The sequence below is a fragment of the Bos taurus genome, chromosome 16, assembly GCF_002263795.3.
Source record: "Bos taurus isolate L1 Dominette 01449 registration number 42190680 breed Hereford chromosome 16, ARS-UCD2.0, whole genome shotgun sequence".
NCBI lineage: Eukaryota > Metazoa > Chordata > Mammalia > Artiodactyla > Bovidae > Bos > Bos taurus.
Window position 1 is genome coordinate 28,046,540 of NC_037343.1, and position 15,702 is coordinate 28,062,241.

A 15,702-nucleotide genomic window follows, 5' to 3' on the forward strand; every position below is an offset into this window, starting at 1 on the left:
TCTTTTCTCCACATCCTCAAACACTTGCTATTTTTTGTCTTTTAGATGATAGCCATTCTGACAAATATGGAATTGATCTCTCTCTCTGTGATTTTATTTGCAGTGATGTTTAGTGATATTGAGTATCTTTTCAGGTGTCTGTTGGGAATTTGCATGACTTCTTTGGAAAAATGTGTGTTCAGGTCCTCTGCCCATTTTTAAATTGGATTGTTTGCAGTTTTTAACACTGAGTTATAATGAACTTTTAATATATTTTTGTGTAGTAACCTGTTACTGGATATAGCATTTGCAAATATCTTCTCCCATTCAGCTGGCTGCCTTTTCATTTTCTTGAAGTTTCCCTTTATTGTGCAAAGGCTTTTTAGTTTAATGTGATCTCGTTTGTTTATTTTTGCTTTCATTGCCCTTGCTTAGGAGACAGATGCAAAAAGTATTATGAAGACCAACATCAAAGAGTTTACTGTTTAGATTTTCTTAAATGGATTTTCTTTTAATCCATATTGACTCTGTTTGTATATATGGTGATTTAAAGTGGTCCACTTTAATTCTCTTGATTGAAACAGTCCAATTTTCCCAACACTACTTTTTAGAAACTGTTCTTTCCCCATTGTATAGTCTTGCCTCCTTTGTCATGGATTAACTGACTATATGTGTGTGGGTTCATTTCTGGGCTGTCTATTCTGTTCAATGATCTATGTGTCTGTATTTGTCCTAGTATCATATACATCTTTGACTACTATAGCTTGGTAGTATAGTTTTAAATCAAGAAGGATATTACTTAAATTAGGATTAAAGACCTAAATGTAATATCTAATATCTAACTCTAATTAAAAAAAAATACATGCACTTCAATCTTCATTGCAGAACTATTTATAATAGCCAAGATATGAAAACAACCTAAATGTCCATCAGCAGATGAATGGGTAAAGAAGATGCAGTATACACACACACATACCACAATGGAATACTACTCAGCCACAAAATAGAATGAAATAATACCATTTGTAACAACATGGACTGAGTCAAAATTATCATACTAATGAAGTAAGTTAGAGAAAAGCAAATATCATATGATATCACTTATATGTGGACTCTAAAAATGATGCAAATGAACTTATTTACAAAACAGAAATAGACTAACAGACATAGAAAATAAACTTATGATTACCAAAGGGGAAAGGAGGGGTAGATGGATAAGTTAGGAGTTGGGATTAACAGATGGGCACTAGTGAAAGTTGCTCAGTCGTGTCCGACTCTTTGTGACCCCATAGACTGTAGCCCGCCAGACTCCTCTGTCCATGGGATTTTCCAGGCAAGGATACTGGAGTGGGTTGCCATTTCCTTTTCCAGGGGATCTTCCCGACCCGGGGATCGAACCCTCGTCTCCTGCACCGACGGCAGACGCTTTACCGTCTGAGCTATGAGAGAAGCCCCTTTCTATATGCTATGCTAAGTCACTTCAGTCGTGTCCAACTCTGTGCGACCCCATAAACGGCAGCCCGCCAGGCTCTCCGTCCCTGGGATTCGCCAGGCAAGAATACCAGAGTGGGTTGCCATGCCCTTCTCCAGGGTATCTTCCTGACCCAGGCATCAAACTTGGGTCTCCTGCGTTGCAGGCAGATTCTTTACCATCTAACCCACCAGGGAAGCCAAAGCACTATAGATGGGCTCTAATTTTTTTGTTGGGGGTGGGGGGCTGTGCCCTGTGACATGCAGGATCTCAGTTCCCAGACCAGAGATCGAACCTGTGCCTCTCCACAGTGAAAGCCAGGAGTCTTAACCACTGGACCACCAGGGAAGTACCCAGCAGGCTCTAATTTTAATGTAAAGCTATTTGTTTTCTGCTCTGTGGTGACCATAGAGAGAAGGGTCAGAGGCCTGGTACAGCGGAGAGACTTGGCACCATATTCATAATGTGTCGAAGATGGCTGAAGAGGATGGGAGTGTAGCAGCACGCAGGTAGCTAGATCTGAGCAGAGAAACATGGGCTGGGGCCAGGCGGCAAAAAGCCGTGCATCTTTAAACAGTGGGTGTCCATGGGAGGAAAAAGAAAAGCAGGAGCCTCCAGACTGACAAGAAACTGCACCTTTTGGGTGGTACGTATCAAAGAAGCGGACAAAGAAAGGTGGGGAAAGGCGGGAACTTCCTGTGTCTGAATGCAACCTGTTGCTCATTATATCTCATTACAATAAAATTAGTCTTGCAGACAGGAACTACCCATCATGCACTGACACCATGACACCTCTTATCTAAACTAAATAAGGACAAAAATCTTTCTTCCCCTCTAGAAGATGGGACTGGGATGAAAATTAATGAATACGACCCCCGAATTCCTCCTTCCCCTGTGAATATTCCACCCCTTCATCTGTATGCCCCACGTAATCATTCTCACTTTCATAACCAGCTTGCCAAAGAAACCCAGAGCAGCAGCTCCTCACCTGTCTGTCTGCTCTTCCTCTGAAAGCGTATTCTTCCTGAAATAAATTCACTGTACTTTCTTAACCTTCCCGGTTAGTCTCTGAATTCTTTCGTGTGATGAAGTAAGAACCTCAAATGCACTTGAAATGCTAAAAATGTAGATGAGGTAATATGACTCCTTTGACTAGAACTTGTTTTGAGTCCTTCAGATTAAGTAACGTTGGGCTTCCAAATTTCTCCCACTTCCCTTTTCTATATTCTCTCCCCATGGGGTATGCTGGGGCTTCACAGCTGGTTTCCCAAGGCAGTGGCCCAAACTGCAACATTCAGATCTCGTTATTTTCCACAATTTGCTTCACTCATATACTTCCACACCCGTAATCAAAACTGGTTAGCTTTCAGGGGGTACTGTAATTGTAATCAGACAAACTAATACATTATTCAAATTTAATTATATATGTCCTTTGGAAATCCACTTCTGATATCTTTACAGGGAAAGACAGTCAAAATAATAATTCATGGTAAGTTATACCCAGGGACTACGTTTTGAAAGTTGTTGAAACCAGGAAGGCTAATCTGTTATCTTAAGTAACTTGATGCAAATTAGCAACACTGGCTCAAAGAACAGAAAATTAAGCAGCATAAGTGAATCAGTTTGAGAGGAAATTATCTCTAATTGGAAAGAGACTACAGTAGGATTTTTAAAGAACTCAAGTCACCTAAGCTCCTACCTGTTTCTAGTGGGCTGGCAAACCGATTATTTTAGCTAAAACATAGATCAGAGACCAGAGCCATTTAAATTCCCTAAGGCAAGATCAGTGTAAAGAAGTCTGAGAAGAAACTTTTTCAAATTCTGCCCTTTTCTCTTGGTTCTTCTGAATTTGAATATATTGCCTACTTGCATACTGTCAAGAAAGATTTATGTTCCCCAATGAGACTAGGTGGCTCAGATGGTAAAGCGTCTGCCTGCAATGCGGGAGACCAGGGTTCGATCCCTGGGTCGGGAAGATCCCCTGGAGAAGGAAATGGCAACCCACTCCAGTACTCTTGCCTGGAAAATCCCATGGTCAGAGGAGCCTTGTAGGCTATAGTCCATGGGGTCGACTGAGTGACTTCACTCACTCACTCAGAGAGACTAATGTGCATAAATGAAGTGTGTGAAAGAAAAGATTCACTAATATAGATGGATTTGAGCATCACATGAGCCTTGAGCATAGAAGCCAGTGTAAAAAGAGTGAAGTTGCAAAACTGGAGAAACAGAGATGAGCCCTACTGTGGACTGGGAAATGGAAATCTTGAGATGGCTCCCAGGGTTTAGTTCCTGAAAAGGCTTTCCCCAGATTCAATTTCCAAGTCTATGAGATTCATGGTGGAGCAGGTCAGTCTGGGAACTGTTTATGAATTCAGTTCAGAGGAGAATCTGTCTGGTGACTTGAGAGGACATTCTTGTACAGGTAGATACAAATTCAAACTTTGGGGACATTGTGGACTTGGATGAATAATCTAGGGGTGATCTGTGTTACCAATATTAGTAGCATGATACCAGACAGGAGTCTAAGAAAACTTTATTTGGTTAAGATTAACTTTTAATATGGTTTAGAGAAATGATTTCTTCTATTTTTTCTCACTTGGATAAATACTGATTTTTAGAACTCAATTTAATTTAGGAATTAAAGGTTTCTGATGAAAGAGTTGACTCATTGGAAAAGACTCTGATGCTGGGAGGGATAGAGGGCAGGAGGAGAAGGGGACGACAGAGGATGAGATGGCTGGATGGCATCACTGACTCGATGGATGTGAGTCTGAGTGAACTCCGGGAGTTGGTGATGGACAGGGAGGCCTGGCATGCTGCAATTCACGGGGTCGCAAAGAGTCGGACACGACTGAGCGACTGAACTGAACTGATGAAAGTTGATGTTTTTGAATCCAAATGATTGCATGTGTCTACTGAATATACTAGTCATCGTATTTGCTTAGGAAGTATTGCTTTGGATGGTTATGCTAATTGCTGTAATTTTATTTTGTCATTTTGAATCAATTTTTCTTTGTGAAAACAAACCGTTGCAAATCACATTCTGCATTACAGTTTAGTAGTAAGTTACAGTATATTGATGTAAAATGTTTCAATTATAACATAGAATGGAGAAAATCATCAAAATTTTCTATCCATATGAAAATATCTTAGTATTCACTACTTTATAAACATTCAGCTTAAAACAAGTAGCAATAATACATGAATTTTGTTTCTGCTTATAAAGACAATCAGTTCTCATCTATGCTTTTTTTTTTTTAAATTCTGAATGGAATACAATGTTCTTTTTGTGACAGCTGGATAAATTTAGGCATTATTATCTTGGATTGTGTTTTATTTATTTATTTATTTATTTTCTAATTTTATTTTATTTTTAAACTTTACATAATTGTATTAGTTTTGCCAAATATCAAAATGAATCTGCCACAGGTATACATGTGTTCCCCATCCCGAACCCTCCTCCCTCCTCCCTCCCCATACCATCCCTCTGGGCCGTCCAGTGCACCAGCCCCAAGCATCCAGCATCGTGCATCGAACCTGGACTGGCAACTCGTTTCCTACATGATATTTTACATGTTTCAATGCCATTCTCCCAAATCTTCCCACCCTCTCCCTCTCCCACAGAGTCCATAAGACTGTTCTATACATCAGTGTCTGTTTTGCTGTCTCGTATACAGAGTTATTGTTACCATCTTTCTAAATTCCATATATATGCGTTAGTATACTGTATTTATGTTTTTCCTTCTGGCTTACTTCACTCTGTATAATAGGCTCCAGTTTCATCCACCTCATTAGAACTGATTCAAATGTATTCTTTTTAATGGCTGAGTAATACTCCATTGTGTATATGTACCACTGCTTTCTTATCCATTCATCTGCTGATGGACATCTAGGTTGCTTCCATGTCCTGGCTATTATAAACAGTGCTGCGATGAACATTGGGGTACACGTGTCTCTTTCCCTTCTGGTTTCCTCAGTGTGTATGCCTAGCAGTGGGATTGCTGGATCATAAGGCAGTTCTATTTCCAGTTTTTTAAGGAATCTCCACACTGTTCTCCATAGTGGCTGTACTAGGTTGCATTCCCACCAACAGTGTAGGAGGGTTCCCTTTTCTCCACACCCTCTCCAGCATTTATTATTTGTAGACTTTTGGATCGCAGCCATTCTGACTGGTGTGAAATGGTACCTCATAGTGGTTTTGATTTGCATTTCTCTGATAATGAGTGATGTTGAGCATCTTTTCATGTGTTTGTTAGCCATCTGTATGTCTTCTTTGGAGAAATGTCTATTTAGTTCTTTGGCCCATTTTTTGATTGGGTCGTTTATTTTTCTGGAGTTGAGCTGTAGGAGTTGCTTGTGTATTTTTGAGATTAGTTGTTTGTCGGTTGCTTCATTTGCTATTATTTTCTCCCATTCTGAAGGCTGTCTTTTCACCTTGCTAATAGTTTCCTTTGATGTGCAGAAGCTTTTAAGGTTAATTAGGTCCCATTTGTTTATTTTTGCTTTTATTTCCAATATTCTGGGAGGTGGGTCATAGAGGATCCTGCTGTGATGTATGTCGGAGAGTGTTTTGCCTATGTTCTCCTCTAGGAGTTTTATAGTTTGTGGTCTTACGTTTAGATCTTTAATCCATTTTGAGTTTATTTTTGTGTATGGTGTTAGAAAGTGGTCCAGTTTCATTCTTTTACAAGTGGTTGACCAGATTTCCCAGCACCACTTGTTAAAGAGATTGTCTTTAATCCATTGTATATTCTTGCCTCCTTTGTCAAAGATAAGGTGTCCATATGTGCGTGGATTTATCTCTGGGCTTTCTATTTTATTCCATTGATCAATATTTCTGTCTTTGTGCCAGTACCATACTGTCTTGATAACTGTGGCTTTGTAGTAGAGCCTGAAGTCAGGTAGGTTGATTCCTCCAGTTCCATTCTTCTTTCTCAAGATCGCTTTGGCTATTCGAGGTTTTTTGTATTTCCATACAAATTGTGAAATTATTTGTTCTAGCTCTGTGAAGAATACTGTTGGTAGCTTGATAGGGATTGCATTGAATCTATAAATTGCTTTGGGTAGTATACTCATTTTCACTATATTGATTCTTTAAATTAAATATGCTTAATAAATATTGATAGAGTGCCAGCAGTTAGTAGGTACTGCAGAAGACACAAAGAAAATAGATATGACTTTTATCCTTAAATATTTAGGTTCACAAAGAGGAATAAAGATTCAGTTTCAGGGGTCATTTTCTATATAGTTTCACATATTTTTGTTCTTATTTGCATAACCCAATACAAATTTAAGGTAGAGAAACTAGATAGAGGTAAGATATATTATAAGGTGGATATAAAACTGAGACTAAGGGTTGAGACTTGTTAGACTCACACAGATAATAAGTGAAAGGACCTAGGTTTGAAACCTGTTCTTTCAGTGAAATTCTAGCATTCTTACCATATTCAAGACAGAATTCAGCAAATGCCACAGTGAAAAGAAAGTGCTCTGGGAGTTTGGAGGAGACTGTATAACAATGATTCCCCCCAAATTTTCAATGAATAATAGATGTGTCTCAATGTCTTCTTAGTAGAATCTCTGCTGAGTGCTTTTGATCCCATCATTTTTGTTATTTCCTTAGGAAGACTTTTTGTAGGTTTGCCTTCACTTCTTTGAGTTGGATTTCTGACATGTTCTCTCTCATTTTCACCTTTTCCCTCTGCATTCTTGAAGACCGGTTTAAATTAGACTGTCAAATCAGTTTCTCGGTTTTTGGCAGTATTAATTTTGCTCTTTACTGCCTCTGCTGCTAAGTCACTTCAGTCGTGTCCGACTCTGTGCGAGCCCATAGACAGCAGCCCACCAGGCTTCCCCGTCCCTGGGATTCTCCAAGCAAGAACACTGGAGTGGGTTGCCATTTCCTTCTCCAATGCATGAAAGTGAAGAGTGAAAGTGAAGTCACTCAGTCATGTCTGACTCTTAGCGACCCCATGGACTTCAGCCTACCAGGCTCCTCTGTCCATGGGATTTTCCAGGCAAGAGTACTGGAGTGGGGTGCCATTGCCTTTTCCATTGTTCACTTTTTCTGGTTCATCGTTCCTATTTCAGAAAGGCTATGTTTTCTTGTTTCCTTGAGAAAATCAAGTTGAAGTTTTCTAAAATTTTCTTTTATATCCTACATAAAATATTAAGAGAACATTTGCTTCTGAGTGTTTAGGTTAAAAATTAATCTAATTTTTAACATTAAAATTAAAACCTCAGTTGCTGTGTGAGTTGTCTAATCTCACAAACTTTCTTCATCTGAAAAACAAGGTTAATAATAATATTCCATGCACAAGATTGTTACAAAAAGTAAGCGAGTTGATACATGTAAAGTACTTGAAGTGATCTGGGTCCATTCAGGAGATAGAGATCACACAGTATGCTAAACTGGGGAAGTTGATATAAAATGTATTAACTATGATCAAAGAGTAATCTATGATGTCAGGAAAATCTGCATGGTTCCCTAGGGCTGAAGGAGGCAGGAAGGACAAATGTGGAAAGGGCTCAGACCCCCACTGGAGATGTGATTTAGCCCACTGAGTAATAGAGAAATTCACTGGTTTGGCCAGACTGGAGCTGAGGGCAAGCAATAGGCACCCTTGGGAATGCAAGCTGGCCATCAACAGCCAGTGACGTGGGCATGCAATGGGAGTGTGGACCTCAGCAGGAATAGGAGCCTTTCAGAGCACCTGGGCTATGGGGATCCATGGTTTCCCTGTTGAAGGGGCTGTGGAAAGGCTTTGCCTAGCTGGGGTTGTAAAGTCACAGAGGGACCAGTTCTGTGGTTGGAAAAGGGTCTGTTGAATGAACTCATACCTGTACCACTGACCCCAGTTTCTGTAACAAAGGGCAGGAAGTCCCCTTGCTTCAGCAGCAATTCTTGAGTGCTCTCTACTGAGAAAACTGAATATTGTGTTCAACTTAAAAGAGAAATATTCAAAGGAATTCTTGTTTATTCCAGAACATATGTTGAAAAGGTGATTCAGAGCTAGAGATGATATATTGATAACTGACACAGAACTCAAAACTGTGCCTGGCTCAGTAAATATCCCATTGCTGGAGATAGCATATGCTATTATTATTGTCTTCTTTTCTTTGCCTGTGTGTGTGCTCAGTCACCCAGTCCTATCCAACCCAGTCTTTGGGACCCTTTGGACTGTAGCCCACCAGGCTCCTGTGTCCATGGGATTTAGGCAAGAGTACTGGAGTGGGTTACCATTTCCTCGAGTTTCCTGCATCTCCTGCATCTCCTGCGTTGCAGGCAGATTCTTTACCAATGAGCCAACAGGGAAGCTTTCTTTGCTTAGTAATCTTTGAATAAGGAAACATTTAACCAGCCTGTTGTGGGTTGAGAGATCACTTATACTGAAAGTCTTTAGCTCTTCTCAGCTTTAATTTGAAAGCTAATGGCACCCCACTCCAGTACTCTTGCCTGGAAAATCCCATGGATGGAGGAGCCTGGAGGGCTGCAGTCCATGCTAAGGGTCGGACACGACTGAGCGACTTTACTTTCACTTTTCACTTTCCTGCATTGGAGAAGGAAATGGCAACCCACTCCAGTGTTCTTGCCTGGAGAATCCCAGGGACAGGGAAGCCTGGTGGGCTGCCGTCTATGGGGTCACACAGAGTCAGACACGACTGAAGTGACTTAGCAGTAGCAGCAACAGATACCTATATGTAGAATCAGTATTAAGGTTAATATAGACAATCCTTAGCCCAATTATTGTCTTAATAGGCATTTATCTAATGGGACCTCCCCTTCTCTTACAGCTGACTTCCCTGATTACCAGAGGCTGATGCTTTGTGTAGGATTTGGGGGGATACAAAATCAAAGAGACCCCTTTCTCACATGCCTTGCTGCCAGAATCCATCCCTTCTTGGCCCTGCCCACAGTGCTTCCAGGGTGTAATATACCACAGCGCATCCTTTTCTATACTGGACACTGCTAGTTCTGTGGTATTATAGCAGTGACAGTCTCTGAATGGAAATGTGGGGACAGGGAAAGAGGGCATCAGTCTACCTGAAGCAGGAAAACATTCTGGTGCAGTAAATGCATAAATGGTTTTCCGGTCAGTGGAATACTAGAGAATGAGTCTTTCCCTACCTTCTTTGTGGAATTATATTTGCTTTTCTGTTTTAGAAGATGGGATATGTAGAGTCAGAAATGTATTTCCAGCCAATTGCCATACATTTCATTGTTGGTAAGACATCCCAATAGACTCTTTCAGTCCCAGAGTTGCAGTTACTCTTTGTTGTTTTATGTATCTTTTCAATATTTTACTGGGAAGTTGAGAGAAGGAATATTAGGGGCAACTAATCATGCCATATTATTATTAAGTTGTGAATCTATAATGTGGTATCTTTCTGTCATTTCTTCAAAGTATAATTAATAGTAATAGTTATAATAACAAGAATAGTAGCTGTCATTTAATAAGTGCTTGCCATATGGAAGTTACTACTCATTTGTCATTCACTTTTAATAAGATATTATGAGATACAGTATTGTATTATTTTGCATTTTAATTTCATAAATTTTTGTTTTATTTTTCTTGGGAAGAGTATATAAACTTTGGGGTAGATTCAGTAATCCAGATGAGAGAGGGAGTGTCTTTTCTTATATAGTGGATGGATAAAGGAAGCTTTTGAAGGAAAGGTTAGGAAAAGCAAATTGTGACAATTAAAACAACAGTTTAGTTGCTCTGTCATGTCCAACTGTTTGAGACCCCATGGACTGCAGCATGCCACGCCTTCCTGTCCATCACCAACTCCCGGAGTCTACTCAAATTCATGTCCATTGAGTTGGTGATGCCATCCAACCATCTCAACCTCTGTAATCCCCTTCTCCTCCTGCCCTCAATCTTTCCTAGCATCAGGGTCTTTTCAAATGAGCCAGGTCTTCGCATCAGGTGGCCAAAGTATTGGAGTTTCAGCTTCAGCATCTGTCCTTTCAATGAATATTCAGGACTGATTTCCTTTAGGATGGACTGGTTGGATCTCCTTGCAGTCCAAGGGACTCTCAAGAGTCTTTTCCAACACCACAGTTCAAAAGCATCAATTATTTGGTGCTCAGCTTTCTTTATAGTCCAACTCTCACATCCATACATGACCACTGGGAAAACCATAGCCTTGACTAGAGGGACCTTTGTTGGCAAAGTAATGTCTCTGCTTTTTAATATGCTGTCTAGGTTGGTTATAACTTTCCTTCCAAGGAGCAAGCATCTTTTAATTTCATGGCTGCAATCACCATCTGCAGTGATTTTGGAGCCCAAAAATATAAAATCTGTCACTGTTTCAACTGTTTCTCCATCTATTTGCTATGAAGTGATGGAACCAGATGCCATGATCTTAGTTTTCTGAATGTTGAGCTTTAAGCCAACTTTTTCACTCTCCTCTTTCACTTTCATCAAGAGGCTCTTTACTTCTTTGCATATCTGAGGTTATTGATATTTCTCCTGGCAATCTTGATTCCAGCTTGTGCTTCCTCCAGCCCAATGTTTCTCATGATGTACTCTGCATAGAAGTTAAATAAGCAGGGTGACAATATACAGCCTTGACGTCCTCCTTTTCCTATTTGGAACCAGTCTGTTGTTCCATGTCCAGTTCTAACTGTTGCTTCCTGACCTGCATACAGATTTCTCAAGAGGCAGGTCAGGTGACAAAATGTGGTCCACTGGAGAAGGGAATGGCAAACCACTTCAGTGTTCGTGCCTTGAGGACAATTAGAAAAGGGTATATATAAAACTTGGAGAAGGAAATGGCAACCCACTCCAGTATTCTTGCCTGGAGAATCCCGTGGACAGAGGAGCCTGGTGGGCTGCTGTCCTAGGGTCACACAGAGTCGGACACGACTGAAGTGACTTAGCATGCATGAATGCATATATAAAACTGAGCTTTCCAGGTGGCACTAGTGGTAAGGAACCCGCCTGTCAATGCAAGAAACGTGAGAGACATGGGCTTTGACCCCTGGGGAAGATCCCTTGGAAGAGGGCATGGCAACCTACTCCAGTATTCTTGCCTGGAGAATCCTATGGACAGAGGAGACTGCAGGCTACAGTCCATACAGTCACACAGAGTCGGACACAACTGGAGTGACTTAGCATGCACCCATGCATATATAAAGCTCTGGATCTATAAATGGATTCCTTTAAAACCACCACCACCCTTACACTTCTGGAAGTCTGTGCTTCCTCTGGAGGTACTGGTTTGAAGGAACACTTCTTTCAGTGATTAATTAAAGCATCTATAAGGGCTGGAAGCTCAGGCAAGCAGTTGCTCAAGGGCTCCAGAGCTCAGCATGTGCAGGGTAGCAGGCCGTGGACACCATGTACAGGGGCCCTCTCGGCCCACCAGTCTCAGCCTGGGCCCATAAGCCTATAGCCCCGCTATTTTCATGTCTTTCAATAATATTTTTTGTCAAACTATGAATCTGTGGATTTAGCTCATTGAATCCCAGTAAAAATTCTGTCAGGTGCAGAACTAGCACTGCCAAATCAATTAGCTAAATTATGACTTTTAATCATAAAATTTGACTTAATTTTTCAGTTCAAATAAATTCATTAATAAACATTTCAAAAGCTATTACAGAAAGCTCTGGAAAGTGAATGCATTTTAAACAGATTAATAAAACCAGTCAAATCACAATTAAATAATGCAGATATAATTTATTCATTTTAATAGATTAAACAAGTAAGAATAAACCTATATACATTTCTCATCGTTTAAATTGTAATGATGCAATGTTATATGTAGTTAAAATATAACTATATATTAAAATATGGGCTTCCCAGATTGAGCTAGTGATAAAGAACCTGCCTGCCAGTGCAGGAGATGTAAGGGATGTGGCTTCAGTCCTTAGGTTGGGAAGATCTCCTTGAGGAGGGTATGGCAACCCACTCTAGTATTCTTACCTGGAGAATCCCATGGACCAAGGAGCCTGGTGGGCTACAGTCCATAGAGTTGTAGAGTTGGACACAACTGAAATGACTTAGCATGCATGCATACATATTAAAAAATAATGAAGGATGAGTAACTAATTAAAAGTAATTAAAAGCATGATATTTCCTTACTATTGAAAACTGGTCATCAGCTTTTGCTATAAAGTAAGAAAATCATAGACACTGCTTCATAAATAACTCTGTTAATGTCATATATATCATAATCAAAATATCCCTGTATTTAATGAGAGAGAACAGCGTATGAAGCTAAAAAATCTATTTGGCCCAGCATCTAGGAAGTCAATCTTTATAGCAGATAGCAAATATTACATATATCATGAAACAAAGTAAGATGATGATTGAATGTAATTGGAATATATAGTTCATGATATAATCAAATTATATGTTTTAACTTACTGCATGGCAGAGTGTATATGTATATAACACATATATAGCAGAATGAATTTAAAATAAATCACTTTACCTTTCAGTCCCTTGGTTTCACCCAGTGTGTTTCGAAGAATCTGATGCTCTGTAAAATATTCTAATTATATTAAAAGAATTAGAACACTCTTGGACATAAATCACAGCAAGATCCTCTATAACCCACCTCCTAAAGTAAAGGAAATAAAAACAAAAATAAACAGATGGGATCTAATTAAACTTAAAAGCTTTTTCACAGTGGAGGAAACTATAAACAAGGTGAAAAGACAACCCTCAGAATGGGAGAAAATAATAGTGAATGAAACAACTGACAAAGGATTAATCTCCAAAATGTACAAGCAGGTCATTCAGCTCAATACCAAAAAAACAAAAAACTCAATCAAAAAGTAAGCAGAAGGCCTAACCAGACATTTCTCCAAAGAAGACACACAGGTGGCTAATAAACATATGAAAAGATGCTAGCACACCATCGCTCATTATTAGAGAAATGTAAATCAAAACTATAACGAGGTATCACCTCACACCAGTCAGAATGACCATCATCAAAAAATCTACAAACAATAAATGCTGGAGAGGATGTGGAGACAAGGGAACCCTCTTCCCCATTGATGGGATTGCAAAATGATATAGTCACTGTGAACAGTACGGAGATTCCTTAAAAAACTAAGAATAAAACTACCATATGACCCAACAATCCCACTACTGGGTATATATCTTGAGGAAACCAAAATTGAAAAGTACACATGTACCCCCAGTGTTCATTGCAGCACTATTTACAACAGCTAAGACATGGAAGCAACCTAGATGCTCATTGACAGATGAATGGATAAAGAAGTTGTGGTACATACACACAATGGAATATTACTCAGCCATAAAAAGGAATGTGTTTGACTCAGTTCTAATAAGGTGGATGAACCTAGAGCCTATTATACAAAGTGAAGTAAGTCAGAAAGAGAAAAACAAATACCGTATATTATCACATAAATATGGGCTTCCCTGGTGCCTCAGACGGTAAAGAATCCGCCTGCAATGAGGGAGACCTGGGTTCAATCCCTGGGTTGGGAAGATCCCCTGGAGGAGGGAATGGCAAACCACTCCAGTATTCTTGCCTGGAGAATCCCCACGGACAGAGGAATCTGGCGGGCTACAGTCCATGGGGTCACAAAGAGTCAGACACGACTGAATGACTAAGCATACAATGCATAAATATGGAATCTAGAAAGACGGTACTGATGCACCTATTTGCAGGGCAGTAATGGAGACACAGACATAGAGAACAGACTTACGGGCACAGTGGGGGAGGGAGAGGGTGGGGCAAATGGAGAGAGTAGCATGGAATCATATACATCACCATACGTAAAATTAGATAGTCCGTGGAATTTGCTGTATAATGCAGGGAGCTCAAATTCAGTGCTTGGTGATAAGCTAGAGGGGTGGGATGGGATGGAAGGTAGGAGAGAAGTTCAAGAGGAAGGGAATATACATATAGCTATGGATGATTCATGTTGATATATGGTAGAAACCAACGCAATATTTTTAAGCAATTATCCCCCAATTAAAAATAAATTTTTAAAAAGGAATTAGTGTCACTACACTAAGCAGTACTGCTTCACACTTTGACGGTGCTTTTGTTTCCAGCTAATAAAATCTGATGTGTTAGTCACTCAGTCATGTCCAACTCTTTTTGGAGAGGGTTTAGGGCATGTTAGGATGGGGGCCAGTAGAGGTGACGCTGCAGGAAAAGGCAGGTGTGAGCTGACACCCCGCCACCTCCTCAGGTCACAGTCTGCAAGCTTTTCATCTTCTCTGTGGTCCACCTCCTTTCTCCAGGAGTCTAGTCCCTATGGGGGCCTCCCACCTTTGAGTCTGTGGAGGAGGAGTGGGTGGTCCCCTGATCTCCTGGGGGTTAAGACCTCTCCAGAGATGGGCCCAGGGGTGGGGTGCGTGATCTGTCCAAGGTTACTCAGAAGGTCGGTGGCAGGACTGGGACTCACACCAGGCCTCCTGGGCCCCCACAGGAGCCACATTCCCAGCACCTGAGTCCCCAAGGCCCCTATTTCACAAGGTTGGTCAGGGAGCTACAGCATACTCCTCCTTGACAGGCGAAGGGAAGGGGGCACCCAGGAGGTTGGTGGAGCTGGGGCACAGGTCCTCAAAGGGTGGCACAGCTGGAGTGGGGGGGGTCACATCATGGGTTGGCAGGGATGGCTGTTGGGGGTGCTGCTGCTGCTGCTGCTGCTTCTGGTTCACTTTGTGCTCCTTTGCCTGCCGATTTTGGAACCAGATCTTCACGTGACTTTCAGTAAGCCCCCATTAGCAGCCAGCTCTGATTTCCCCTGAATGGCGATGTAATGACTGTACAGCACTTCCTTCTCCAGCTCCAGGCACTGGTGATCAGTGTAGCTGTTTTGTTATTTTAGTCCCTAAGTTGTGTCTGATTCTTTTACAATCTCATGGACTGTAGCCCATCAGGCTCCTGTGTCCATGGGATTTCTCAGGCAAGAATACTGGAGTGGGTTGTCATTTCCTTCTCCAGGTGATCTTCCAGACCCAGGTTTTGAACCTGTGTCTCTTGCATTGGCAGGCGGATTCTTTACTATGAGCCATCAGGGAAACCAGTTTGGTGTAGACTACATAGTTTTTGTCTTTGGTCCTGGTCTTACCCCTGCCATTGCCACCTTCAGCTGCCACGCTACACCACATCCACTCACAGGAAGTCTGGCTTTGCCCTCCGGGTGAGGACGGTATGCCTGGGCTGCAGAGACACTGCACCAGGAGACCAGGGCCACACCCCCGGGGACTTGGGCACCACGCACTAAAGCTCCATGTGTGTACTGATCGCTCAGTCAT

The 15,702-nt window shown here is 41.1% G+C and overlaps 1 protein-coding gene across 1 annotated transcript; it reads right to left on the reverse strand.

The window, feature by feature from the left end:
- Positions 1-14,922: 14,922 nt before the first annotated feature.
- Positions 14,923-15,702, reverse strand: LOC785251 (homeobox protein CDX-1-like). The gene is given in 3 exon segments (XM_010813194.1): positions 14,923-15,164; positions 15,167-15,255; positions 15,482-15,702. Coding segments are annotated over 3 exon segments (552 nt in total).